The sequence below is a fragment of the Tympanuchus pallidicinctus genome, unplaced genomic scaffold, assembly GCF_026119805.1.
Source record: "Tympanuchus pallidicinctus isolate F22 unplaced genomic scaffold, pur_lepc_1.0 scaffold33, whole genome shotgun sequence".
NCBI classification, from domain to species: Eukaryota; Metazoa; Chordata; class Aves; order Galliformes; family Phasianidae; genus Tympanuchus; species Tympanuchus pallidicinctus.
In genome coordinates this window covers 2,040,159-2,067,962 of record NW_026294751.1, presented here as the reverse complement: position 1 = coordinate 2,067,962, position 27,804 = coordinate 2,040,159, and the positions used below count along the sequence as shown (strand labels likewise).

The 27,804-nt window shown below is 52.5% G+C and overlaps 1 protein-coding gene across 7 annotated transcripts; it reads left to right on the top strand.

The window, feature by feature from the left end:
- Positions 1-305: 305 nt before the first annotated feature.
- On the top strand, positions 306-26,372 carry RSPO1 (R-spondin 1). 7 transcript variants are annotated; one of them, XM_052698798.1, is made up of 8 exons: positions 11,402-11,481; positions 11,607-11,682; positions 11,816-11,927; positions 19,214-19,582; positions 21,213-21,404; positions 22,307-22,456; positions 22,804-22,992; positions 23,600-26,372. In XM_052698798.1, exons 4-8 carry the CDS (start codon positions 19,489-19,491, stop codon positions 23,755-23,757), a joined length of 783 nt encoding a protein of 260 aa, XP_052554758.1. In that variant the 5' UTR covers positions 11,402-11,481; positions 11,607-11,682; positions 11,816-11,927; positions 19,214-19,488; the 3' UTR covers positions 23,758-26,372. The 7 variants fall into 7 exon arrangements, with proteins under 7 accessions (XP_052554763.1, XP_052554758.1, XP_052554762.1 ...); XM_052698802.1 differs by adding an exon at positions 12,294-12,471 and having other exon boundaries at positions 11,607-11,927; positions 19,214-19,313; XM_052698801.1 differs by having other exon boundaries at positions 11,607-11,927; positions 19,214-19,313.
- Positions 26,373-27,804: the final 1,432 nt, after the last annotated feature.

Below are 27,804 nucleotides of genomic sequence, written 5' to 3'. Positions count from 1 at the left end.
TGCCATCCAATGACTCATTTTTCCCTTGTAAAAATTATTGGACGTTTTTATTAGTTTTACAAATGACAGGACCTCGTATTTCTGAGAACACTTTATACAAGCCTTGCACAAGCCCACTCTCATAAAAGCGTGTCTGTGGTGACATCCAGAGCCACAAGAAGGGGAGCGGTAGAAAGGCCCAAAGTGGTGAGGACAGCCCACAAGTGGAACTGGCAGGACTGAACCCCAAGAGGGTGGGAAGGGGTGGATACAGCGCTGGAGACATGAGGTTCGGCGCTGCTTCCCAGCAGAGCCTTTCTGGAGAGGCACGGGACAGGGGATGGGTGCCAGCGGGCGCCCGGCGGTCAGCCTGCTGCAGAGCCCCAGTGCGGGACAGCGGTGCCGGCACTGAGCAGCCATCCGGGTGGGAGATGTGCGGGGACAGCAGGAGCCAAGTCCAGGTAAGATCCCAGCTGGCCCCTCCGCATGGGCACGGGGTGCCCCATTCGCTCTGCAGTGCTGCTCTCCGCGGTGAACCTCCGCGCAGGGCTGATCCATCTTGGCTTTATCTCCGCCGTCCGACAGCGCGGAGCGGGGCTCGCTTTGGCTTTCCATAAACAAGATAAGAGGTGGAGGGAGGAGGGGGCAGGAAGGGCACCGGGGGTGGCTCGCAGGCAGCCCCGCTCCACGCTGTGCTGCTGGGAGCGCTCTGGGGCGGTCCTCCTCCTCCTCCTCCAGACCAGATCGTGCTCTTTGAGAAAATCCCAGCGCTTCCCCACGGAGAATTAATTTGCACAAGGCAGAAGAAAAACAACAACAACAAAAAATTGTTTTTAGAGAATTTCTCATTTTGGCATTTCGTTTCTCCTCTCTTCATTGGCGTCCTTTGTGTTTTTGTTTATATCGGTACGCCATCCGTGATCCCGCGCAGCGTACCATGAGCTGGCACAGTGTGACATAACACAAGTGCTGAGATAGCCCATCCGTTCTATTTTAGTTCGGAGGATATTTTAAACTTTATGTTATCCAGGAAATTTCTGAAATATTTGTCTTCATTCCAAGCCAGAGAGAAAACAATTTCTGAAATGTTGGAAGTTGCTGTGAAATAAGTAGTGAGCGCTTCCAGCTCAGCACAGGGGCAGCCCTGGCCCTGTGGGCAGCACTCCTCACCTCATGCCCTCTGCAGCTCTGTACATGTTCATCTCCCAGCAGCGGCTGTGCACTCAGTGTAGGGTTGGTAGGGGGGGACAGCTGATGGAAGGGCATGGGGAGGGCATCCAACACATCCCTGTGTCAATGGGCAGCTACGGGTGTGGGGAGCGGGATGGGTTGGCGTTTGGTACTGCAGCTCTGCTGTGTGCTGCAGCCTCCAGCACGGGACTGGCAGAGGGATACGGTGGCAGCGGGATGTGGCAATGGATGTGGTGGCAGTGGGATGTGGTGGCAGCAGGATGTAGTGGTAGTGGGATGCGGTGGCAGTGGGATGTGGTGACAGCAGTCAGCTCAGGGTGCGGGGATGGGCAGCACCAGCATGAGCCCATGCTGTGGGGTCAGTCCTGGATTTTCCCCCCTGTCTGGAGAAGGGTGCGATGCTGCACTGGGAGGGCTGAAGGGTTGTGTTGTGTCCTTGGTCAGTGCGCACTGGGGCCTCTATGGGTCTCTATGGGTACTCTGCAGCCCATCCCAAGCCTGAGAGTTGGCTGACGCCTTGAAGAGAGGCTGTGCTGAGCAGCGCAGCCATCCCTATCAGCCTCCCCTCTCCTGGATAGGTTTTCTTGCTCCAGATCATGCCAGCAGGTATCTGGAGCAGCCCTGCTCTGCAAACCCTCTCTGCTTTGGGATAGACAAGTGTGGGGACAGTGGGGCTCAGCTGGCAGCATCAGCAGGAGGGCTGTGCTCAGGGTCCCATCTGTGCGCGCCCTGCTGGAAAACACAGTTGTTTTCCCAAAATAATCGTCTCTGCCTCTGTGCTGAGGCGCTCAGAGCTCTGCCTTGTGTACTCTGGGAACCAATGATTTGTAAAGACACGCTACTGGGCTAATCCTCCATTAGCTCCCACAGCACAGTCCAGCTGGGAGCTGGCAGCTCTTTCCCTTCTCCCACTTCAGCCTGTTAAAATAGCGAGCATCTCTGTAACAAGCGGTGTGCAGGTTTTGACTTATACACAAGGCAGAGCAGCAGCTCTGTGCGGTCGGAGGCCAGGGCTGCACGGGCACGTCATCCTCCCATGCCAGCTGCTGCCAGCATGGTGCTGTGCCATGCACACAGTCCCGGGGCGATGCCAGCTTTGGTGGTGAAAGTACCTTGGCTCTGCCCCAGCTCCAGAGCCGTTGTTATGCCCTGGAGACACTCTTAGGGAAAAGAGCACTTTTCACGGCACGATTTGCCATGGCTCTGGTCCATGAGCTAATACATTAGGGAAGCAATAAAATTAGGCACTAAAAACAGATACCTTCCTCTCTGTGTGCAGGAAATCTCATGCTCTGCGTGGAGCTTTTAATAGTGAGCACAGTAGCACTGTGAGTCTTGAACTGAAGATCACTCGTGCTGTTCCCTACCGTGGGGTGTGGGTTTGCTGAGCTGCGGCTGGGTGAGTGCTGGGGACAGTTAGGAATGGGGACACACACATGGTGACTCTCGAGGGAGGTCTGGGAGAGCAGAGAGGATCTGGAGCTCAGGCTGCTGAGGTTTTCTTGGCATATAGGTGTGTGCTGGCAGACATCAGCCTCAGGATCCTTCCTACCTTCTAACATGTAGTGATCGTGGAGCTGGAGCTGGTGTGCACCGACGCCAGCTCTGCCAAGGAGGATGGCTGTCAGGGTGACACCTGCAGCCAGCTGTCTGTGCATGACAAATGCAGCCCTGAGAGCTGTGCTGCACCTGGGCTGTGCATGCAGCGTGCAGGAGGCAGAGCAGCAGGATCCCACAGGCTGCCCAAACAGTCACTGGCACCCACAGCCCCCACTCCTCTCCTGCTCCCTTATTCCAGATAGTGCCACTGCAGCTCAGTGTGGGGTTAACCAGCACAGGAGGGCTGCAGGAGCAGTGCTATTAGAGAGGCTGCAGGACACGGTGCCTGCACTGTGGAGGGGACTTGTGTCACCCCAAGGGACAGCTCAAAAGCTGCCCCTCTGTCACCTTCTGGGTGAGCCTGGGGGTGCCCGGGAGCAGGGGGGAGGACATCCTCTGCAGCACACAGTGACCTTTGGGGGCGAGCACTGTGCTGTGCAGGTGGAGTGGGCTCATCCCTCAAAAACACAGCCACCCTGCAGCCCCCAGGAAGTCCCCTCACGTTGCTGCCCCATGTGTGGAAGGAAGGCTGAGAGTTTCAAGAAAACTCATTTTGAAGCAGACTGGAGTCTGTCAGAGCAAATTCGTTGCAGTTTCTGAGAGCCACTTGTTTCTGGTTTAGCCCTGGGAAAAGCAACTGGGCTACAAATGTTTACCTTATGAGGTAAACCATCAATATCCTTGAAACTTTGATTAAAAAAAATACCGCACTGGAGCATCTTGTGGGTTTCTTTCCTTCTCCCCCCGATGCGTTTCACAATATGCCAGAAGCATGGCTTGAGTTAGGGCTTTGGCAGGGGCTTTTATCATGATGGATATAGTGGAGGCTAGAAAAGAAATTTGGTTATCAGAGAATGCCAGAACTCAGCTTCCTTGCACATACATTTAATAATGCAAAAGTTCTCCTTTAAAGGTCTCCTTAGAACAAATCCCAGTCATCACAAAATCCATGCAGATAAATTAAATTACATTTTAATAGTGGAGAAGTCATTCCTGGGCTGGGCACAACAGTGAAAGTATGTTCTCTCTTAGGCAAAAGTAGCATCAAAGTTCTGAATGTTACCATATGAAAAACTTAATTGGAAATGAAACCCCGAAGCTTCCAGGGCAAAGGCTGCACGAGGGGCTGTCAGGTCCGTGGTAGCTCTGTTGCTGACACTGCAAGTACTGCAGTGTTTCTCCCCCCTCCTGGTAAATGGAAGGGCAGCTCCAGGAAGCAGCTTCTCTCCTGTTTGCTGGGGACAGATGGTGGCCATGGGACCTCCTGCATGCAATGAGTTGCTCATGCACTGGTCCCCCTGCATGCACCTGGAAGTGCTGGAGGAGACTGGAAAGGGCACAGCAAGGAAATAGATGCTCATTTCTGATTTACTTTAACTGCTGGTGGGGCTCTGACCTTCTACTCTGCCTGCTCTTCCACACACGGGATGGAAGCAGGATGTGTCCAGGGCTCTGTGATGGCCCTGTGCCTTTGTCCCTTTGGGAGTGACTGCCTTCTGTGCTGTGTGCCTGCTGCATCTCTCCCCATCATCAAAACCTTCCCATGCAGGGAAGTGGGCAAGCGGCCACTGCAAACCTTTGTCCAGGAGGAGGGGAGCTGCCCATTGCCCAAAGCCTCCACGCACCCATACTTGGCACAGCTTTACTGCAGAGCCCTTGGTCATTTCAGTGATTTTTTTTTTGTTACAACCCACCTTTTCTGAACCTCATGGCTCAGTGCCCTCAGAGCATTGCAGGGTGCGGGGCTGCCCTGAATGGGTGTCCCTGCAGGGAGGGTGGTGGCTGAGCTCTGGGACATATTTCATGCAGATGAGAAGAGGCGCTCAGCCGTTCCCTGGAGGCATCACTGCATTTTCCCAGAGAATGGCTCATCTGAACTTGCACTGACTGTCTCCAGCCGCTGAGCCCTGCAGCAGACGTCGCTACATCTGCTCCGCCGCCCTGCGCGGCTCTGGCTGAGGGCTCCTGAAGCATTCTTTCCTTTGCCTCAGACCATTGTTTTCTGCTCTGCCATCCTTTTTCGAGCCCTGAACAGTCCATTCTCTTCTCCGCACTGTCATCTTGAAGATATTTAAACTATGGACAGACTCCTTCCGTGCAGACATGGAGCTCGAAGCGGAGTGCATGTGCAGCATGAAGTAATGGGTCTGGACCAGGGCTGCAGGGCAGTGCTGGCTGCACCCTGCACCCAGCCCTCCACTTTCACATCCCCCCCCCCATCATTCTCCCCATCTCAGCCTTTCCCTCTCCCCAGCTTTCTGCAGCACCCGCTCTCAACACTGCGATCCCCTCCCTGCCCAGCGCTGGGCGTTGCTCCTTCTCCATGTTTATAGAATTACCCAAATCTCTAGGCAGAATTCGCTCCTTGCAGAGCATGGCACTCAATTAATTATATAGTTTAAAACACAATGCACATCCCCTCTGCACCAGCAAAGCTGACGGCTCCGCTGGAAATCTCTCCAAAGCCGCAGTGCAGCAGAATTAAGGCCGTATGCACAGCCCGAGCCGTGCTCCTTCCGCGTGCTCACAGGATACCATCTTTAATTATGACTAAAATCATTACAGATGTACTGCAAACGGCTCAGAGAGCAAGCGCATACTGACAGCTTTTGTGATACGGTTACAAATTACTTATTCGCCCTGATTTCCATGGAGTGATATTCCTCACTGCCTCTTGCCTTCCTCCCTCCTTTCCTCATGCCTTCCTCCCCCGGCTCCTGCTGCACATGGGGACATGAGGACAGGGCCAACTCTGCAGCCATCACCGGTGCTGGGGACTCCAAGGTCACCCGCCCGTGTCCCCATGCTGAGATGGGAATCTGCAGCAATTACAGGCCTCCTGCGTGTCCTTCCTCTGGGTTTTGTCACACATGGTGTCTCACATCTGGGATACGACCGCTCGGAGGGGGTGGCAGTGCTGTTTTCAAGCCAAGCTGTAGCCGTTCCCCCCCTGGCCGTGTCAGGCTTTACAGCTATTGCGGTTATTTTGGGGAGTGGTAGGGTTTTTTTGTTTGTTTGTTTGTTTTTTATGTTGCAAGAATTAATATTGGGAAAAGTGCCTTTTTTTCCTCTTCCCTCACTGCCCTGGGAAATGTCAGCCAGCAGGAATGTTCCCCAGAGCCGCTGGTGGCTGAGGGAAGGATGGGCTCTGGTGGCTCTTCGGGTGCCCCAGGAGCCCAGGGAGGGAGAAGCTGCTCGCAGAGCAGCCCTCAATTCAAAGCACTGCGTTTTGTGTCCTCCTGCCTGATCTTCTCCCCATTCCAGCTCTGGGGAAAGCTATGGGATGTGCTGGAAGTTCCAGCCCTGTGGCCTGTCATCATTTTAGCTTGACTTTAATAGTGTCTCAAAGCAATTCACTTTTCCCAAATATCAAACCCCCTCAAGTGATGCTGGGAGAGGCAGGGCTGCCCCGCACAGCCCATCCCATAGCAGGGCTGGGAGATCCAGGGGCGTTGCTCCCCATGGAACAGCCTGTGCTTCAGCCCAGTTGATGCACTTTGGAAGTACACTGATGTATTAAGATTAGGGTTCCTGTGGGTTTGTTAAATAATTCGACTTTAATCCTGGAGCATCATAGATTGGCGAGATCAACACAAAGAAGAGCTGCAACTTTGTGCAAAGGGAAAGAAGGGGAGTGAAGGCACACACTAAAGCACAAGTGAGGTTTAGATGATTGTCCTGCTACAAAGATGTTTTTCCTGAAGCAAACCACTTTGGGTGGAAGTGAGCAGTCTGCCCAGAGCCTGCAGCACTGAGCACCTGCATCCTGCAGGGAGGAAAGGGCAGTGGGGAGAAGGATCTCCCAGCTATGTCCCATTTGCAGAAGGAGCTGAGCTGGAGAAGAGTGATAAACTAAGAGCCAGCAGAGGGCAATGCATGGGGTAATGCATGGGGTAGCACATGGGGCAGCAAGGTGGATGATCCATAGGATGGTTCTTGGGCTTGTGCACGTGCCATGGGGAAAAATATCAAGGAAAAGAAATAGCGAGTTGATGCTCGGCTGCATCACCTTTGCTTATGGCCCCCACCCTCCCAAGGGATGCTACAGGACGCAGGAGAAGCAGCTCTGTGCAATGCAGGAGGAGCAGCTCCCTGCATGACCACTGTCTGCCCAAAGCTGCCCCTGCAAACCCCCCTGCTGCTGCCTGCTCCCCGGCCTCCCGTGTTTTGTAGAGGAAATTTTACAGAAAAAAAAACTGCAGAAGTTCCTGCCTCCACAAACAGAGCGCTGCTGTCCCTGCCAGAGAGCTGCTTTGCCTCAAGGAATCTGCGAGATCTGTCCTGCTGTGATCTGTAACAATATTGGGATTAAATTAGCTTCCCTGAGCTGCAGAGGGGTCAGCGTGTGAGGCCCCCCGGTTAATCCAGCAGGCCAAAGAGAACAGAAGCCTCCCTGCATCGGGAAAGGAAAACAACGGGGTCTGTTTGCAATCCGTGGAGCTAATTCAAACAGCATTCCTCAAACAACAGGGGAAAAGGCCCTTCGAAGCGAGCGAGAAAAGGAGCGTTTCCCAGCATGCGTGTGATGCCAGGCAGAGACGAGATGCTGCAGAGCAGGACTGCTTGCTGGGTGCATGCACGTGTGCTGCTGGCGCATGCAGTCACCGCCTGCCCACTCATGCCTGGTGATTGAGGAGCCCATGGTGTTGTAGCACGGAGAAAGGCAGCACGTTGCAGCGATCCCAGAGCAGAGCAGCTCCCCACGGCCGTGTGGGAGGAATGATCCTGCGTGCCCCTGTGCGTGACCCCCAAGTGCGGCTGCGTTGGGAACTTGATAGTTGTCTTTGCAACCAGAGCAGTTGTTTATGCAATAAGTTAGGCACTTGGGATAACTGTATTACCGGGAACTGAGGACTGCAGGTGTTCAGATATTATTAAAAACAATTGCCCAGGCTATCAATCATCCTGTGCTAGATAAGCCTTCTGCAAAGCAAACCTTTTTGTCAAAGAAGGGTGCGGAGAAGCAGAGCAGGGAAGGTCTGGAGCTGCAGCGCTTCAGAGTTGATTTCAGCAAGTTCTCTCTTTCCTCCTGGTGTCTCTGTGAGCGTCTTCTCTGCTTTCTGCTTATGCTGAGATATTATCAAAAGGCTGATGAGGCACGGGGCATGAGTAATGCATCCTGTGTGCCAGCTGAGGACTTGTAGGCACTGGTATCTGCAGATAGGGTTAATGTCAGGCGGAGCAGAGCACGGTCTGCCCCAAGCTGTGGTGCTCAGCACTGGAGCTTCAGGGTGGGGATGTGCCATTCACAGTGAGAAAGTGCAGAGATGGTGCCAACCTGGGTGTCCCCGGGAGGGGTGGGGACTCTGCTCAGGGGTGTTGTCACCTAGCAGCTGGGGGCACAGGGAGATGTGGGGCAGGAGATGTAGCTGGGGGAGCTCGGTCAGGATAAGAGCAGAGTTTCGATGGGAAGGGAAGCCGGGTGCCCCAGCTGTGAGCTTGGGGCTGTGGGAGCTCTGTTTTCTCTGCACAAACTGGAGGAGTCTCCTCTTTGGAGTGGGCGCAGCGCTGCTTTGTGAGGAGTGAGACGAGAAGCTCTGCAAGGGGACGGCTGGAGCCCAGCCAGGCAGCATCACCCAGGCTGGGGGGTTCTGGTGGCTGAACATTAGACCTGCAGCTCATTTTGCTACTTAACACAACAAAACGTGCTGAATTCAGGCGCGGAAAGGTATCAGTGCTTCCAGGGGAGGATCCCAGGGAAGCCCCAAATAAAGGAGCACCTGGCACTCAGTGAGGTTTCCCATGCCTTTCCCATTTATGGGTTTGGATGGGAGCACCAGGTCTTCAGGGTTCAGAGCAGAGGCTTTTTGTGTCACCTTAATAATGAAAGCAAATATCAGTAGGATGGCAAACTGGCCAGCAATCTGTCCAATGCTCCTAGAGGTAGCAGCGTGGTGCTCTGCTGAGGCTGATGCTTTTGCTGTTGGAGGAGTAAATCCGGTGATCCTCTCCATGATTGCACTGGGCCGCTTGTAAGCAAGAAGAGATGGTGCTGGGAATGAAGCCCTGGGGTGGCTGAGCAGGAGGAGTGGGACCTCCTGAAGCCCCTGTGCTGCTGCTGCACCAGCACCTGCTGAGATGGGAACCTCTGAGACAGCAGCTCTGCTTCCAATCGGGAGCAGCTTGGCTTTTTTACCCCGTGAAAATGTGGAATTTCATGTTCTTTTGTATAAGAGAGAAACAGCCTGTTCAGGATTAATTTAGGATCAGCCTCAACAGCCATTAGTGAAAGAAAAACAAAGCGGTAAATTAGCTGCCTGTCAGATGGGGGAGAAATGTGGGACTCGGTGCTGGATTTATTGTGCAGGGTGTTAAGGCAGGATTTAGTGTGATTTACCATCCTCTGCAATGATACCTCCTAACACCAGGTAGCTGGCAAGCCCCTCTCCTGCCTTCAGTCAGACCCAGCACTGCTCGCTAATTACCGGTGTGCCCAGTAGCCCCGTTCCCACCGCTGGATTTGTCCATAAAGCTCTGTCTTCAGGGGTTTATTGCTCAGTTATAAACATTTGCTCCACACTGAAACTCGATCTACGGCCGTCAGCTGGGCTGAGAGAGGCTGGGAAGGAAAAGGTTTGGTTATCCCACATGAGCACAATATGCAGAGCTTCTGTCCATGAGGCTGCTCGCTCTTAGGTTCCATTATGGGATTTTGTCTCAGCAACGTTGGGTATCACTTCAAGACATCTAGGATAGAGAGCAGAAATCTCCATTCAGAAGTAGAACAGCTCTCTGATATGGAGGCCGATGGCACTGCCCACTTTGCATCTGTGCAGTGCTCAAACCACATTCTGTAATGCTCCTGTGAGACAGCAGTGAGCTCAGAAGGTGCTGGTTATGAGTAGGAAAGCAGGGATACCGAACAAAGCGCCAAAGAAAATTCAGGACAAATCAAACTTCCATACGCATATGCTGAATTTTCCTCATTGTGTGTTTTGGGCTGTTTCCTTATCTTTGTCTTCCCACCTGAAGAACGCAGATCCCAGTGATGAAGTGAAGACAGCGCAGCTCCTCGTTTCTTTGAGACTCTCTGCACAGCACAGCCTGCTCTCCTGTAACGTCCCTGTGATAATTTGGAGGCAAAGACAGAATTTTACTCATTACAGAAGGACGATGGCATACGCTCCAGCGGATCTCACACCTACAATGAAGGCTGCCATGTGCTCAGATGGGAGGGATGCTGAGCCATTTCCCGGGGGATCGGGGCCGTCTGGAGACACATGGCCACAGCTGCCATTGGGGCAGTGGTGGCTGCAGGAGCAGGAATGCCTGCTAAGGGATCCTCCTGCCCGCCTCATCCCAACCCAGGAGAGACTTTGCTTCTCGACTTCATTAACAGCGCTGCAACTAGAGCAAGCGTCACATCCATCTCTCATCCAGCCACTGAGAGTGGTTTCTGGGGATAATCTGCTGTCTCCTGGCTCAGATCAATACTGTAGCACAGAATTGATGGCTGGAGGACGAATGGTGGCCGGAAGGGGGAAAGCAAAGATGGAGCATTTGGTGCATTGCCTTCTTCAGCTCCACGGGCTGCTGCTCACTGCAGTCACACGTTTGGGCAGCGAGGGAACTGCTTTGCTGGGTGATTCCAACTAACCTGCACATAGAAAGTTTGGATGGTGTCACTGCTGACATCACCCCTCAAAGACCACAACATTGCCTCTGGATGGGGACAGGCAGAGGCATTATGACAAGGAAAGCCTTAGGCAGGGCCATGGAGTCAGACAGGAAGAAGACATGCTGCATCCTCATGTGCTGAGGATGGTGGAGATGAATGGGAAAGGAGACATTGGTATGGCATTGCTGTCCCATGTATAACATTTGAGTGTCCCCCTGAAGCCAGCTATGGGTGGGAGTGGGCTAGAGACCCCGACTTCTGGCTCCAGAGCTGGGGGATGAACCCAGGGTGGTTGGCACCATGTCTGCCCCACAGAAACAAGGGTGAGGATTGTTGACATTGGGGACCACTGCTGCCCACGCTCTCCTGGTCCTCCTTTGCAGCAGGCACAGCCAGGTGCAGGCAGGGAAGGTGCTGGGTGCTGCCCAGCTGCATCCTGACCAGCCCACCGGTTATGGTGGCTCCAGGGGACACTGGGGAGGTGCCACCCTTCCCCTGCACACATGCCCCATGCAGAGCACTTGGTCCCATGTCACTCCTGTGTTAAGGAGATGAAAGGGAGCAGGGACACAGCGAGGAGGAGAGGGGACAGGGCTCGGGGCAGGGAGCAGCACAGCCCCATGGCGAGGATGGTGCTTTCCCACGTGTGAGCGTTTCCTCCTGTTGCACAGCTACAGGGATGGAAAAATAACCAGGCTGTAAAGCTCATCAGCTCGATGTCTCCCCCCCCCCCCCCCCTCCGGAGAATAATAAGCTGCTTTTAATATCTGACATGTTTATTAACAGATGCAGTTGTGACAGCTGATGACTTCATATGCCAGTTACCACTGAAATGTTAGTAATAACTCGGAATTAACTGTCATAAATAAAAAAGACTACAAAGAAAACGAGATGTTGTGTCACTCTGCAGTAATTTACTGAGACCCCGTTGGCTCTGGATGCAATGCTGGAAGGTCCTTTGTGGAGCTCCAGTCCGGGTTTTGCAACAGTCACAATATTTTGGCTGGATATTGTCTTAGGAGGTGGTACTAGTGGGGTGGAATTCCCTCATGCAGGAGTTTGCACTAGATGCCTTTACAAAGCTGGATACTCTGGTAATAATAATAATAAAAAACCCCTACCTGGTGGATGGGGATGGAGTCTACGGCATTGAGACCTGGATTTATTAATGTGCAAATTGCTCTGATATGATCACATACTTTCTGCTTTGCATACACAGGGAGCAGCGTGGGCTGATGGAGTATGAACTAGCCTGGGCGATCTTTACGAGCTGAAATCCTGCACATCACAGAAGGGTTTGTTTCTCTGCGCAAAGCCTGGGATGCTGTTAGGAACCTGCTTACAGACACGTGAACAGAGCCCCCAGACCCAAGAGCACCAGCCTGCTCCATGAACTCGCCATGAAAGTATTTTGTATTTTTTTGACAGAAACGCGCACGTAACTTTCGCTGGAGGAACTGAGGATTTTTGTAGTTGGTCTGGTAGTGGTTTAAAACCAGTAGAGCCTTTGCAGCAGTGATGAGGGAGTGACAAGTCAGAGGTAAGGGTTTCAGAATGCATGTTTGTTTAGATGAAGCTTTTGCAATGTGGGCTGCTAATGAGGAACGCGAGCCTTGTCAGCATCCGACTTGCGGGTTTGCCTTGTGCAACGCGGATAATGAGTTCAGACAATGAAAGCTGTGAGAAATCACAGCCCGATCTGTCGGGATCCCCCACCCCCAAGGTGAGAGGGGCTGCGCAAAGGAGCCGGGCTGCTGCTCTGCCCCGTGCTGCTGCAAAGCTCCCCAACGGAGGGGCGAGCCGTGCAGCTCGGTGCGCTGCCTGGTGTGCAGCTCGGTGTGCTGTCGGATGTGCAGCTCGGTGTGCTGCTGGTGCCGGGTTCAGGGCTGGCTTTGTGGTCCCACAGCTGCTCAGTGTGCTGCTGCTGTCCCAGTGGCTGGCGGAGAGGAGCGTGCCTGTGCCCTGCAATGAGGGAACTGACCCATTAAGTAATTACTGCCTCGATACTGTCCTGCTGCATGCAAAACTGCCTGCTCCAGAGGACGGGACCCATGGGGACGCAGCAGGCAGCCGAGCAGTGCGGGGTAAGTGTGTGCTCCTTGGGTTTTGGGGTGTGGGATTGGTAAGAAAATGGTTAGCAGTGATCGTGAGAATAATTAGACATCAGAGTTAACATCCAGCGCCGCTGTGCAGGGGAAGTGCTGCTGTGTCTGGGTGCTGGTGGGCAAGCCACGGGTTAGGCTCTGTCCCATGGGCAGGAAGGGACACCGCTCCATTCTTGGGTGTCCCCAGCACCAACCCAGGTCACGGCCAGGTCTGACCCGTCCTTGTGGTCCTGCACACCTATAGAGCCAGGGCACAGCGTGTTGCTGACACCGGGAAGTTTTTATCCTTGGGCTTCTATGGTTTCTATAGGCTCAGACGTGCGTTCGCCTTGAGATGGGCAAGGAGTTGTTCAGGTTTGGGCTTAAAGGAATGCTTTACAGAAAAAGGCACTACAGCAGGGCAGTGCCGGCGGAAGCAATGTTGCACAGTGTGGCAGGATGGAGCCTTTGATCTCCTTTGCACAGGTTGCTGGGCATTGGTGCAGATAACCACGCAAGCTGAAGGTCTGGGATCTTGAGGCAGTGTTTAACAGTGCTGTTTGGTGGCCAGGCTTTTGCTGAGACCCACGAGGACCCAATATTTGCAGCAAAACCTCTGCCTGCAGCACTATCCAGCCTGAGTTATTTTGCCTGAAGTCCACCTGTAACCCCGTGCTCCTCCCTGCCAGCTCACTCCACCTGCCCACCCAGGGCCAGGACGTGATGGCTGTGTGGGATGCAGGCATTGAGCCATGCCTGGAAGCCCCCCTGGGGACGAGGCTCCCTGCAGTTGGATGTGCACCCAGCCTCACTGTGAGAGCAGCAGCACCACCCTGAGGGACGCGGCAGGGAGCGAGCAGCGCTCTGCAGAGACGGGGCTGCCACCCCACCAACACACCCCAAATAACGCGGCATGCACAGGTGGCTGCAGGGCACAGAGCAAAACTCCGTGTTCCCATCACCTGAGCTGGACCTGAGCTGAACCAGCACCTTTCTGCCTGAGCTACGGGGCTGCTGATAAAGCAAAAGGTAGAGGGGATATAAAGTACAGCATGCCAAGGGACAGCAGAGGGGAGGGAGAGCAGGGTCACCTGTCAGCTTCCCATAGCATAGAGGTGCCCATGTTGCCTGCAGCCTCTTCTAGAGGCAGCTCTGCAGCCATGTCCACAGTGTCCATGGGGATGATCCCCTGTGACTGCAGAAAGTCCTCACTGCAAACCACCCTGTGTTATGTCAGGCTCTGCGGAGTTCAGTGCTGGTCCCACTGCCTCGGGGCATGAGATGCTGTGATCCCCTCAGTCACAGAGCTCAAATGCATTTGCAGCAATAGCTGAAACCTGGGGCTGCCTTGCTCACTGCCTCCTGCCAGCACAGCAGCAGCAATGCCCCACGCTGAGGCTGCTGGCTGTTTTCTCCCTGCTGTGTTTTTCGTTCTGCTCCTGAAACGTGTGAGGCTCAGGTTTCCCAGGTGGTGCCATGTCAGTAGGAGAGGCAGCACGGGGGGGTCCTTGCAGGGAGCCTAGTGATGCTTCCACTGCCTATGGCTGAGCAGAAAGCCCTCGGTGCTGCTCCATGCCTTTGCCTTGGGTTTGCTCTCTGCCTTCTCCTGGAGAAGCTGCTTACACAGTAGCTTGTGACTCATTGGGCTCCTGTAAGCCCTGGAAGTTTGCTTTTAAAAACCATATATTTAGAGTCAATTGTATGACATCGCTGTCAGCCCTTGCTTGGCCACGCTGACAGTGAAACTCAGCACCCCGCTGTGCAGCAATGCAGCTCCCGGGGCTGTTTGTTGAGGAGCTCTTTTGGTGGAAGGCTCTGGTTTTCAGAGCCCACCTGGCTTGTTATGGTCTGAAACGGTCTGCTTTGGAACTCCTGCTCTGAATTTTGCTTTGGTTTGCTCCTGTTGTAGTGCACCAGGTCCCTGCTTGTCACCTGGGGGAGGCTGGATTTCTGTTGTGAAGTTAAATCAACCACACTGGGTTTTTTGGCGACCCCATCTAAGCCCTCAGGCAAGCTCCAGCTCTGCAATGACGTTGGGATGGCCTCAATGCATTGCCAGCTGCTCTGGAGGTTGAGCAGCCGCATGGCACAGCCCACAGCCGCGTCTGCCTGCGCTAGCGAGAAGGGCAGTGGAAATCCCCCAGCAAAACATTTCCTGGCGTTTTATAATGCTGAGCACAAGCGCTCCCGGAGCGAAGGCTGTGGCACCAGTAATTGCTGTCGTACTCAGAGCTGCTACTGTGCTGGGCACTGTGCAAGGTGCCCAAGCAGAGCAGAGCGGGCGCTGGGGATACGTGGTACCACCTGGAAGAGGGGCACCCGCAGGCAGGAAACTGTTCCCTGTGTTCCCCACTTACGGGGTCAAAGCACGGCTCTGAGATACGGGGGAATGCAGTGCAGAAGCTGGTGGAAGGAGTCAGACCTCAACAATGCTGTGGAGAACGCCGCTGCCAGATTGTTTTTTATTATTTTATTTTTTCAGTGAAGTTTATGGGTTAGGGATTTTGCAAAACTTGGCACTCGGATATAATATCAAATGAAGACCTTCTGGTTCGGAAATTTGACTTAATGCAGCCTTCTTTTATTGCTTCAGGGATTAGGCAGAACAAAGTGGCTCTACATGCGCTGCGCAGGGCCACTCGCGGGCTGAGCACAATGCCCAAGTCGTGCATGCATGGGGTGCTCCAAAACCACTTCTTGTGCAGCACGTTGCTGTTCTCTGCCTTGCTGCAGAGAAAACTGCCCTCGGAAAGGCAGTAAGAGGGTTCCCATCAATGAGCATGATGTGCTCTTGGTGAAAATGGTCTTTGCAGTGCCAGTTCTGCACTTCAGGCCCTCACTGGTGATGGGAGCGAGCTGTTCAGAGGCTCGGAGATGGGTGGAGCGTTTGATGTTGCTGCTGCTATTGCACCTTGCAGCCCTCACCCATTGCCCCTGCCTTCTGCATGGTGTAGTTCTGCATTTGCAGAGTCCTGGTGCTGAGCTGCTCTCTGGTGCTCAGCCCTCTGTCCTCCTCCTGCCTGTGCTCAGCTCTGATGCAATGAGCTCTGCAGGTGCCGGATGGGACTTTGGTCCCTGCACCTGGGTAGTGTGCTGAATTCTGACCCCCCGAAGGCTGCAGCCAGGCCCCAGCCCCAGCACAGCCCATGAGATTCAGATATCTCATTGTCAAGGGAAGGTAAGGCATGTGGTGAGATAAACGCATGTGTGGGCTTCTGCTTGTTTAAAAGATGCCTGCTTTCCAGCTGGTGATGTCCCACCTGGTGGGACCTAGCCCTGCTGCAGCAGAAATTGGGAACATCATCATTGGGCAAGCAGAATAAATGGATGCAATCTGGTCTCCTGGTATCTTTACGCCCCTCAAAGAGGCTGCCAAGGTGAAATCCAAATTATCTGCCCATCTCAAGGATGTGGAAACTCAAATTCCTTTGTCCAGCATCCCACGGGCAGCTCCCGGCTGCTGTCCTGACTCCAGCCCTCACCCAACATCTGGTCCTTCTCTTCCCCCTTCAGTAAACCTTTGGAGAGTCCGTTTACATTACTGATAGCCTGATACATCCAGCGAGAGGCAATATATCAGCAATTTAGTTATTGTGGATTAGGTCTCGAATATCCTGGGGATATAATGTTGGTCTTTCTCACCTTGTGTGTAGGAGGACTAATGGCAAATTATCTGGATGGTTTACATTTTCTGGTTTGTATCGGATCTCCCAAGGACCAATTTATCCTGATTGAATTGCAAACAAGGCTTACTGTCATCGCAGATGCAGGGGCCAGGTCTCTCCATAAATGAATTCAGAGTAATTCGGGTTACCCTAAATTCTTCCTGTCGATGGGATAATGGCATAAATCCTGCTAATGTTTAGACTGGGAATTGTTTGCAGCAACCTGAGCTTGACTGATGGCTGGAATAGCGTAAAGAATCATAATTTGTGTCCTGAGGGTGGGAAGTGCTGGGATCTCAGCTCCTCTCCCACTGGGCAAACCATGGGCACACGGAGGCAGATGAACGTGGAAAGTGCACAACAGCTAGGAGATGATGAGGAGAAAATGCTCACGTTCAGAGCTCTGGGTTTCCCATGGCACTCCCTGCCCCTGCACTTGTGCAGCTGAGGCACAGCTTCACGCTGGCTCTTGGCACAAGGCGCAGTGTTTGCTCCCTGAGAGCATCCCCGCTGCTGTCCCCGCACCGGGAGAGGTTTGTCCGTACCTTGACTGTTGTGTAAACAGCAAAGGACACAGAGCTGGTTCAGCGTGTACTTCCTGGGACACGCGTCACCCTCACGCTGCAGGGATTAGCAGCAGTGCAGTCGGAGCAGCGGTGGCAGTGCTCTGCTGGTGCAGCTTTCAGCACTAATTTGGGAAGAGTTTGTTCTGTGCTGCTGCGCTGGCACAACTCTGCTCTTGCTGGTGAGCATCCCTGAGCTCCTCCTGGCGTGCTGTGCTGTGCTGCACCGTGCCATGCCATGTTATTCTGCAACATGCCATGCTGTACCATTCTGTGCCTTGCCATGCCAAGCCATTCTGTGCTATTCTGTTCCATACTGTGCCATGCCGTGTGTTGTGCCACGCCGTGCCATGTTGGGCTGTGTGTATGGGAACTACTGAGTCACGGCCTGAACCTCTGATTGATCACCTGAGGCGAGCCATGAGCCAGCCAGAGGAGCACAGGTGAAGGCAATTCACCTGTGCTGCAGGAAGGGGTGGAGCCAGGCTGCACCCCTCCTAGACCTATTTAAGAGCTGGCCACCAGAGGGGAAGGATCTTGTCTGGAGGTCCCTCCTTCTGGTGTTTTGTAGTGAGCCCAGCATAAGGGTAAGCCTTCCATTTATTCGCTTTTGTTATCGTAATCTACTTTGCCTAAGTCTCTTGTTTATTTTGTGATTGTAGCATCTTAATATCCATTGATTATATAGCTGTGCCATGCTATGCTGTGCCACATCATTTTGTGCCATGCTGTGCTATGCTGTACCCTGCCATACCATGCTATGCCAGGCTGTGCCATATGGTGCTGTGCTGTGCCATGCTGAGTATCCACACTCCCTCACCTCTCTGTGCATGCCAATGAATGCTGCACATGGAGAGGCTGCAGCAGCTCAACGGTGTGATCTCTGCACAGATCTCCTCTCTGGTAAACACTCCCAAACAGCCCAGCTTAAGCACTTGACAGTGTTTATAAAGCAGCTTGCAGCAAACAGGCTGGGAAGTGCAGAACAAGTTGGTGTTTACACAAGCGCCTAATTATTTATTTGAAAATCCCCTGGATGATGCTGTGGGCTGTAACAACAAGCACATGGGCAGCGCTGTGCTCTTGCCCCAGCAGCTCTCAGGGGATCTGCAGGACGAATACAGTGAAAAGTTCAAAGCTGTCAGGATGCCAGCAGCGCCCTTTGGTGCCCTCCCAGCAGCGTTGGTGTGCTTGGAATCAGCAGTGCCCCAAAGCTCCCACTCATCTCAGCATCTAGCTGCACTGCTGCAAGGGATGCTTCCTCCAGCAGCTTCCCCTCTACTGCTGCTGTGAGAGGCATTGAAGAGCTTTTCTATCATTTGTGTGATTGCTCGTGGGCTTTCAGTGTCGATGCTGGGGTGCAGGAAGCATGTTTCTGGGCACAGGGCTTGCTTCCAGCTGGATGGCTCCCATGGTTTCTCCAGCCATGGGATCCAGGTGTGCTGTGGGATGGAGGGTGACCCCTCAGCATGGCTGAACGTGGGGTCCTGCACCCCTTCCCAATGCTACAAGCTGCAACTGGGCATTATTCCAGCCCCATCACTGCTGCCCATTCGGGGCACAGTTATTATAAGGGGATTAAAACCATTTTCTATTTCCACTGACCTCACAGAGTGAATGTTGTCACCTTTATTCCCACACAATGGCAACAGTTGGTCGGGCTGTGTTTTGTCAGCTGCGTAGAGAGGAGCACAGCCGCGTTGTGCTGGGTCAGAGCTTTCTGTTCAGCCTGGAAGTCACACTTCCTCCACTCCCGGTGCACACAAAGCCACCCTCATGGCCTTTCCCCAGAGCAGAGCACAGTGCTGCTCCCCTAGCAGAACTGCAAGCATCCCTGCACACCATGGGTTGGGTCTGGCATCACTGCAACAGCTCAGCATCCCACAGACCTCTGCATTGGGCTTTTTTTTCTTCTCCCATACTTTAAGCAGAGAAACACATCACCTGTCCTGATTGCACATCTCATTGCTCTTAGCATGTCTGTTGGCTGATGCTGAGCATACAGCTGTGTCAGTGCTGCTCCAAGGGGAGCTCAGGAGTTTGCAATCATTCTAAGAGCAGAACTGCAACGTTTCAGCAGGTCCAGGACAATCCTGGCCCATCCCCAAACTTGGAGACAAGTCCCCAAGCTCTTCAGGGTCACTCCGTGCCCAACTCTACTCCCAGTCCCCAGAGGTGCCCACCTGATGGGAAACATCCTGTGCTCCTGGCAGCCTTCAGCGACCATCTGCTGAGGAGCACTGGCACTACAATAAACATGTTAGAGCTACAACCATGTGCAGCATCAGCAGATGGCATGACCACATCAGGCATTTCCCTAGGAAAGCCATGTGCTGTTATTATGCCAAGCAATGACTTGCAGATGGGCTTGGAGAGGGATTCCCCCCATGCACTGCTCCCCCAGTTCTGCTCTGTGACTCCCTGCAATGCCAACCCAATCTGCTTTGTACGGGAACGATGCAGACCGGTGTTTGTCATCCACTAGACTTAATCCCTTCTCCTCTTTCTTTCCAGTTCCTGCACCTGCACGTGGAAACTCCGAGCAGCTAACGCTGACTGCCCGACCCCCCGATGGGACTGGACCCGAGCTCCTGCGCTCCATATGGGGATGAAGGTAGAACCATGTTACCTGCTACCTAAGGTCTCTGCTGCTGCAGTGGTAGCTGGTGGATATGGTCCTGCACCAGGCGTCGCACACAGACTCTCAGCTCTGAGCCAGCCCAGGAGGTTTTAGTGGCCACGGACTCTGATCACCCTGCACTACAGGGCTGCGGCGCTGGAGAGTTACTATGCAGCTTGGACTGTTTGTGGTGGTGGTTTTTCTAAGCTCGATGGATCTAACAGGCGGCAGCAAAGTGGTGAAGGGCAAGAGGCAAAGGCGAAGTATGTATGAAACATTTCCCTTCTCTCCTTCTCCTGATGCTATGCAGACTGGGAATGCCTGTCCATGCAAATAGTGAATGTTTGCCTGTGCAGAATGGGAGTGTTTGCCCGATTAGACCAGGAATATGTGCCCATACGTGGACAGCCTCTTGGAGCCTGGTGAGGTCCGGGTGCTCCCCTTGTCCCAGGCTGCTGCCCATTGCAATCCCTCTTCTCCTGGTTGTCCCCATCCAGCTGCAACCTGAGGTGCATGGGAAGTGCGGGTTTTAATTACCAGGGCAGGCTTTGGGCAGCCCCACCCAGGGACTCGACTGACTCCAAAGGCACAAGAGCGGCCCCATGGGTTTCTCCTCCTTTATGCAAGCTCGTTTTAGAACTGGTTTACATTAGAACTGATTTAAATTGAATTATATAAAAATGATTTTATGTTAAAACTGACTGCTGGAGCTCCGTGAGAACAGGGAAAGCTGGATGTCATGGCTAATGTTATTAGCGTGGCTCCCAGCGAGTCTCGGCTCATGCGTTTGCCACAGAGGCAGACCTCAGCTCCATGGGGAGGGACTGGGCCAGACCCCAAGGGCCTGCAGCCCCAAACACAGCATGGAGGTCGCAGCCCAGACGTGGAGCAGCCTCCTGGGATCGGGGCAATGCAGGATCCCAGGCGAGGGGTGCCTCTACTTTCTGCTTCCTCTTCCAAGGCTGCAGCTGCCTCTGCACCCTGCAGGTGAGCTGGGACCAGTTATAGGGTGAGGACAGGCAGCAGAGAGCGTGCAGAACCTCGGGTCTGCAGGAGGGCAAGGAGAGCTCTCCAACACTTAGTCTGGCCTGGGAATGCTCTGGTGCTCCACTCCTGCTTTTGAAGTGTAGTAAACACGGCATTTAAAAGAATACATTTTAACATACACAGTCTTTCTATAAACAAGGACACTGCTTGCATAATAAACTAATAAAAAGAACCTGCATTCTAGCCTGCAAAGAATGCTATGGGTTTCAAAACAAGCAGCATTTTATATGATAATTAAAAGCAGAAAACTCTCAAGACAGGGGATTGAGAATTTTTCTTGGACTAAACTTAGGAGCTGGGAACACATCTCTATTTTGGGGGCAGAGAAATCTCCTGCACTGCCAGATAGAGCGAGCGTCAGAGGGGTCATGGTGAGACAGAGCTGGGACTCAGCCTGACAAGAAGTACGAGGCAGGCTTCTCTGGAGATGGTTTCCCTCTGTCTCTGTGTGGCTCTGTCCCCTGCTTGTCCCAGAGGTGCCTGGGGTGGTACTGATGTCTGGCCCCTGGTATGGTGATGTCCTGCTTGAATGCTGCTTGCAGCTTGTGGCTGCTTTTGAGCCCTGATTCTGGTGGTGCTGGAGCTGTAGGCAGAGCAGGGTGACCAAGGCATCCCCCAGGCAAAGCCACGCACAGGGACAGGGTTGATGAATTATTGAGCTGGGTTTGATTTGTTCTCTCTGGGCAGCAATTGTGTCAGGACGTGAACTCGTACTTTGCATCAAATATTTATGGCAGCTTTCCTCAGAAGGGGATTTGTCTCCAGGAAGCTGCTGGCTGCCCTCCAAAGAGGCTCTTGCACAGCAGCGATGCCCGTCTCACCACTGCCTCTCTCCTGCTCTTGCAGTTAGCACTGAGCTGAGCCAGGGCTGTGCCAGGGGCTGCGACCTGTGCTCTGAGTTCAACGGGTGCCTGAGATGTTCCCCCAAGCTCTTCATCCTTCTGGAGAGGAACGATATCCGGCAAATTGGGATCTGCCTCCCATCCTGTCCACTGGGATACTTCGGCCTTCGCAATACAGACATGAACAAGTGCATCAGTGAGTATCAGCACTGAGATCCTCCACAAGTCCCTGTCCGTGCTGTGGGGAGGGGTAGCAGTGAATGGATCGTCCGTGAAAGCAAAGTGTGTCACCAGCAGTGTGCAGGGCTGCACTGCTCTATCACAGTGCCCTCCGTCCCACACGGGTGCAATGATGTGGGATCCTGGAGGAGAGGGATGCTGACACCCCTCGTCTTTGGAAGGGAGCAGGAGGAGCAGTGCTGGCACAAGTACCTGCTCTTCTCTCTGCCCATTTGAATAACAAACGATCTCTCTGAACGGGGATCCTCAGCCCAGCTCTGCCTCGTTGGGCCAAAGCACCAGAAAGAAGCTTGGTGTGGAAAAACACAATCACTTCCCTGGCAGTTCTATGCAAACCACCTCACAGCCAGGTTTCCATCCAGCTCGCTTTCTTTGCTGCACATGCTGGAGCTGCAGCTGGAGCAGCTGACACTGGGCTTTATTCTCTGCACTTTCCCACTTTGGCAGACTGATGCTCGAGCTGAACACAAGCCCAAACCTTTTCCACCCTGCCTGACGTCCACCTGGCAGCTACTGCAGCGTAGTGGCTCTGTCCTGCAGCAGGGAGCAGCTCAGAGGAAACCAGCATCCGAGCAATCTGCATGAGCAGGGCTGGCAGGACACACAGAGACTCTCAGTGGAGCCAGGAGCAAACTGTGGGGAACTGTCTGGAGCTCGCTGAGCCTTTGGTGCTCAATGATGCCTCTGCCCACACCTGCTCCTTGCCCACTCAACCCCTTGTATGGCTGCAGCCTCAGCCCAAGCGCGCACACAGTGTGAATCACAACTCCTGTGTGCTGCTCTGCTCACCAGGGCTGCCAGCAGTTGTTTGCGTCAGGCTTCGTGACGACTTTGTGGTTTTGTTTTTTTTCCCTCCAGAATGCAAAATCGAGAACTGTGAGTCCTGCTTCAGCCGAAACTTTTGCACAAAATGTAAGGAAGGTTTGTATTTGCACAAAGGGAGATGTTACGTCACATGCCCTGAAGGCTACTCTGCTGCCAATGGCACCATGGAGTGCAGCAGTCCTGGTAAGCAACACTGAGCTTTCAATGCATCTATTGCTACAAGTTGGTTTAAGTGATCAAACCAACCCCTCGGGGATGCTGTGTTGGTGCCTAACGGGAAATGCTTCAGGCAGCTTTGTACACAGCCCTTGGCTGGGCACAGCACGGATGGGCACTGCAATATTCATGCAAATTGCTTTTGGAGCACTCGGAGCTCATGGTGTGGTAGGAAAGGGGGTGCCAAGAAACCTGGGAACTGCTGGGGAAATGCACACACTGCTCTGGCTCCACTGGGAGAGGGGCGGGAGGGCTCCCAGAGGTGCAGCAGAGAGAAATGAGAGATACCTCTGGCCTCTCTTGTTATCTGGCAGCACAATGTGAAATGAGTGAGTGGGGGCCCTGGGGGCCCTGCTCCAAGAAGAGGAAGCTGTGTGGCTTCAAGAAGGGGAACGAGGACCGAACGCGGCGGATCCTGCAGGCTCCCTCTGGGGACGTGTCCCTGTGCCCCGCCACCACGGAGGTGCGCAGATGCACTGTGCAGAAGAGCCAATGCCCCGAAGGTGAGTGTGGAGCATTGCCTCCTTTCCCCCAGCACCTCTTTAGGTGGCAGTGTTCAGCCTAACGGTCCAGCGCTGTAAATGTAAATCCCACCACCTCTGTATGGCGTGGGTGATTTGTTTTAGGGTGCAGAACTCCCTAATGGGGAGGGACCCCAGAGGGACCCCAATGGGATGGAGCATCTGGGCAGCCCCTTGGCCCTATGGCGTGCTGCCTGCCCTGCAGGATGTGGGTACTTTAGCAAACGAGGCAGCTGAGCAATCTCTGTGCGCTGCAGCAATGGGAGTTGTCGCCTCCTTCATGGGAGTGCTGAGGTCTGTGCTTTCCCCTGGAAATGCAGTGTCAATAGGATGAATGGTGGCTTGGTCATCCTCTTATGGGGTGCACAGGATTGTGGCTGGGTTGGCTGCTTGGAGGGGAACCGGTTCTGAGCAGTGAGTAAGAGCAGGGAGGGATGAGCCCCACCTGGCTGCGAGCAACGCAGGCAGCAGTGTGACAGCAAAAGGCCTCGGGCAGCAGCGGGGAAATGCATGCATCAGGAGTCCTGCTGGAAACTGCAAAGACAGATCCAGGCCTGATCCTCCTTTGCTGCTTTTTGCTTTGTTGCAGGGAAAAGGAAGAAAAAGGATGAGCAAGGAAAGCAAGATAATACAAATGGGAACAGAAATCGGAAAGACACCAAAGATGCAAAGTCTGGCACCAAGAAGAGGAAGAGCAAACAGAGAGGGGCTGTGGCCCCCACCACAGCCGCCAGCCCTGCCCAATAGCTGCCCCTTTACGTCACCTGATGGCAAGACTTCATTGCTGCTATGTATATGAAAGCTTTATTGAACCAGAGCACTGCTACACAACATTACACACGTCAGAAAGACAGAGCTATACTCCTAGACTAGACTCGACAGAAGCCACATCCACAACACTTAAGGAGGCGGTAACCCCAGCACCACGGATGGCATCCACTGGGGCAGTGGGACACTGCGGGACCAGAGGTGAGGATGAACCAAGGATGGGGGCATGGGGCCACGGGACACTTGCCTCGTGCCCAGCCAGCCACGGGGACTGGATTTCTGCTCTTCCAGACTGGGGAACTGGATTCACACGAAGGCAGTGTCCTCTTTCTCTACCCCCCCACCCCTTTATTTTGTGTTTTAAGCTGTATGACTTTATCATTGAGAATAATACATGTTAAACGTTTGTGGTAAGAGGTCAGTGGTATCTGCCCTGAATCTGCTTCAAAGAGTTATTTGGAATGAAAAGCAAAGCAAAACCAAACAAAAAAAAAAAAAAAAGAGCAAAAAACAAACAAACAAAAAAAACAAAACAAAACAACCAAGACGACAACCGGCTTCCTGAGTGTGTGGTTCATGCCTTGGCCCCTATGGAGGCTGGTGTCCCACAGGACAGAGACTCATTTGTGGAAGGGAAACTGACAAAAGCTTTAAGAAAATCCCAGTGAATGCTGCCGGCTGTGCTGCAGCCAGAGCTCAGTCTGCTGCCCTCACAGGACTGCGCTGCTCCCTGAGGAAGTCGCCATTCAAGGACCTGGCTTGAGACAATGAGAGCTAATGGCAAGCTGCAGGCTGCAAAATGCTGTGATTTTGTTTGTAGGCACAGCTCCCAGGCTCTGCTCCTGGCCAGGGACAGGCTCGTCCATCTGTCCCACCACCACCCAAATGCACAGCAGGAGGGAGTGAAGGTGGGAGGGGGAAGGCAAAGCTCATGCTCTGCAAAGTGTTTAAGTTTGGTAGGAGCCACCAGTCTCCATGTCACCAATGGGAAGCTCCTGGACTCAGCACAAACACTTCTGCTCTGCAAGAATTGGCACCAGGCAGAGGAACCAGGAGCATGGTGCTCAGTGGGGACCTGGCGAGGCTGCAGCGGGCGCACGCTTCTCACTGGGCTTCTCTGCATGGGGAGCCTTGCCCTTGGCCGTGCCACAACATGGCACATTGCTCCATTTCCCTGCTATTTTAAAACGTGCTTCCTCAATATAAATATTGACCCTTCGTTCCTCTAGAGTTCAGCAAAGCTCCTTTTGTTGCAAGGGATGGAGCCGGGCAGGTGCCACGGTCCCCAGCAATGTGCCAGAGCTCCTGGCTCCCCAGGAAGGGAAAGGGGAAGGGAAAAGCTCACTCCAGAGCTAAACCTGACAAAGCCGAGTCCTGCTGCCCTTGTTTTGCACCACCTCTGCCTCGTGTGGAGGTGGGTGCCTCCCCACCAGGTCCCGGTGTTTTGGCTTAGCTCAGAACGTGGGAGCTGCATAGTTGTTCCAGCTCCAGGGCTGTACCAAGCTCTCCGTGGCTGCTCCACTGGCAGCAAAACCTTTCAGCCCATCATCCACTTTGTGTTTAAGTAAACAGGGAGCCGTTATATCTTTTAAAGGGGATTCCATTTCAGCACAATGATAAACGAGCAGCATACCAAGCAGAGAGAGAGAGGTTCTTAAAGTCATCCTTCCAGTTGTTTATGGATCTTGTTCAGACGATTCCTGAAGGCCTCCCAGCTGAAAGATCAGATCTCATTTTGCTCTCCAGCCTCAGCTAGCCTGTGAAATAAGTATTTTGTTTGCAACCCGGCACTGCATGTAAGCAAACTCATTTTTCCCTTCCGCTTTTCTGCAGCAATAGTCAGTAACCCTTTCACAAACCTCAGCTTGCTAATTCAGGAACTCCTCTTCCTTCCCTCCTGCTTCAGTATCTCAATCCAGTTCTCAATAAGGATTAAAGAGAAGAGAGAGTGCATTAGTAAGGTTTTAGACACTAAGGCTCTGTTAACTAACTGCATTCCCTACAGTAACTCATGGCAATACTAGCACAAATATTTCAACACTCAACTGCATATAATAAATCAACACAGCATATCTTGTAGACATTTCTAGAGTTTTTAGAAAAACTGAAGAACTTCTTTCTGTTGCACCCTTTTCCCTTTTTTCTTCCTTTTTTTCTTTTTTTCTTTTTTTCATAGCAAAATGGGAGGAAAGAGGGAGAAAGGCAAAGGAAAGTTTAAAACGTGTATTAGGAAAATCAGGATTTTTCACTATGGATGGTTGAAGATGAAATTTAGAAAACTTAGAAGGAAAATATGAAAAAGTCAAATTTCTTTTTTTTTTAAATCAGCTTAAAAATAGTGCTTTTTCCCACTCTCAGAGAGCTGGTTCATTGAAGAGCTTAGAAGCATTTTGCCTTTGACCAACGTGGTTTGCACGCTGAGTTCAACAGTCCAAAGCAGAGATTGCCTTAGGTTGATGTCATCTCAACTCACAGCCACACGACTGCTCTCTTTCAGTCCACCAAATAATACCTGTTGTGGTGTTCTCTCCGTGGCATCACTGTAAAATATGCTTCTTTAAACACATTAATAAATAAATGGGTTTGCTGAACAAGCTCTGTTTGCTTTATTCACCCCGTAGTGATTGAAATTAGCTAGAAAGCAGGAGTGAGAAGGTCTCTCCTCAAGTCACATTCCCACCCACCTCCATCCATGACCATAGGGGTCAGGGCACAGAAGTGTTGCTCTGGATTCCACGTGCATCCATGTTCCACACTTTGACACTTGTGGTGCTGGAGAAATAGTTGCTAGGTGTGCAGACAGACAGGCTGCTCCTTTTTCAGAAGTTTCTTTGCATAGAAAAGATCTTCGTTGATACTCTTGAACCACTGGACAGACCTACAGAAAAACTGCAGGAGAGTTGCTAGGCAGTTGACTGAGCTCTGGGGCAATTCTCCCTGAACAACAGGGAATGAAGGGTAGGGGCGGCGCGTTAACAGCGTGCAGCCACGCTTTTGGAATTGTTTCATTTCCATCTAATTTGCCAAGGTTTAGGAGCTGTGGCAGACAAACTGCACCAAACACAGGCTGGCTGTATTATGGTCTTATCCTCTCTGTATAAAGCAGGATTTTTCATCAGCTGCAGTCAAGTCACACGCATGCACACCTACTCCTCAAACAACCATTTACTACTTTTCCACTCCTGTGGAGGTGGAGGCAATGTATACACTTCTTAATTCATGTTTATGTTAAAACCATTTCTCACTCAGAAGAAATCTTAGCTTTGATGAAAGGAAATGTAGTGGGATGCTGAAACGCTGTCTGAAAGCATTAGAAGAAATATTTTGCACATATTTACTCGCACGTGTTATGATGTCAATAGTTTCCATAGGATGAGATGTTAGGGATAACATTAAAAAAAAAAAACTCTAGGCAAATTACAGAAATACCATCACTGCATGATCAGTCACCACCAATAAATCCCTTCAATGGCATTTATAAAGATAATAATATATCATACCCAACTGAATGCCAAACCGTGGCACAGATGGAGCTGCTTGCCAGAATCTCTGGAATTCTAGAAGAGCAGTAGCATCTTTCTAAGTGAAAACAGAGACAATCAGGTAGATGACATGGCTATTTACAGCACAAGCAAAATCAGCTGGTTAGAGCCTCATTTCCCATCCCTTTGGCGTAGCCTGATGAAGGCCATGCGAAATCTAGGGACGCACAAGGCTAAGATGCATCATACAGCGCGTGCAGCTTTCCAGAAAGGAAGTCATTTTTTTCCAGACTATCAAAATCAAATCACAAAAGTAAGATCTTTACATGCAAATGCTTTCAATTTCTGATGGTTAGTAAACGATTCCTGTGAGAGAGATCTGCAGCTCCAGCCTGAGTGCAGAGAGCAACGCAGAAGGCTCTGCAAGTCTATGAGAACTGCATGGGATTGAGCACAACTTTTGTTATGAGGGATGAGTTCTGGGGACACGGAGCAGCTCGGCTTCTCAAAGTCCCTTTTCACCTTTTTGCTTCTTTTCACTTTT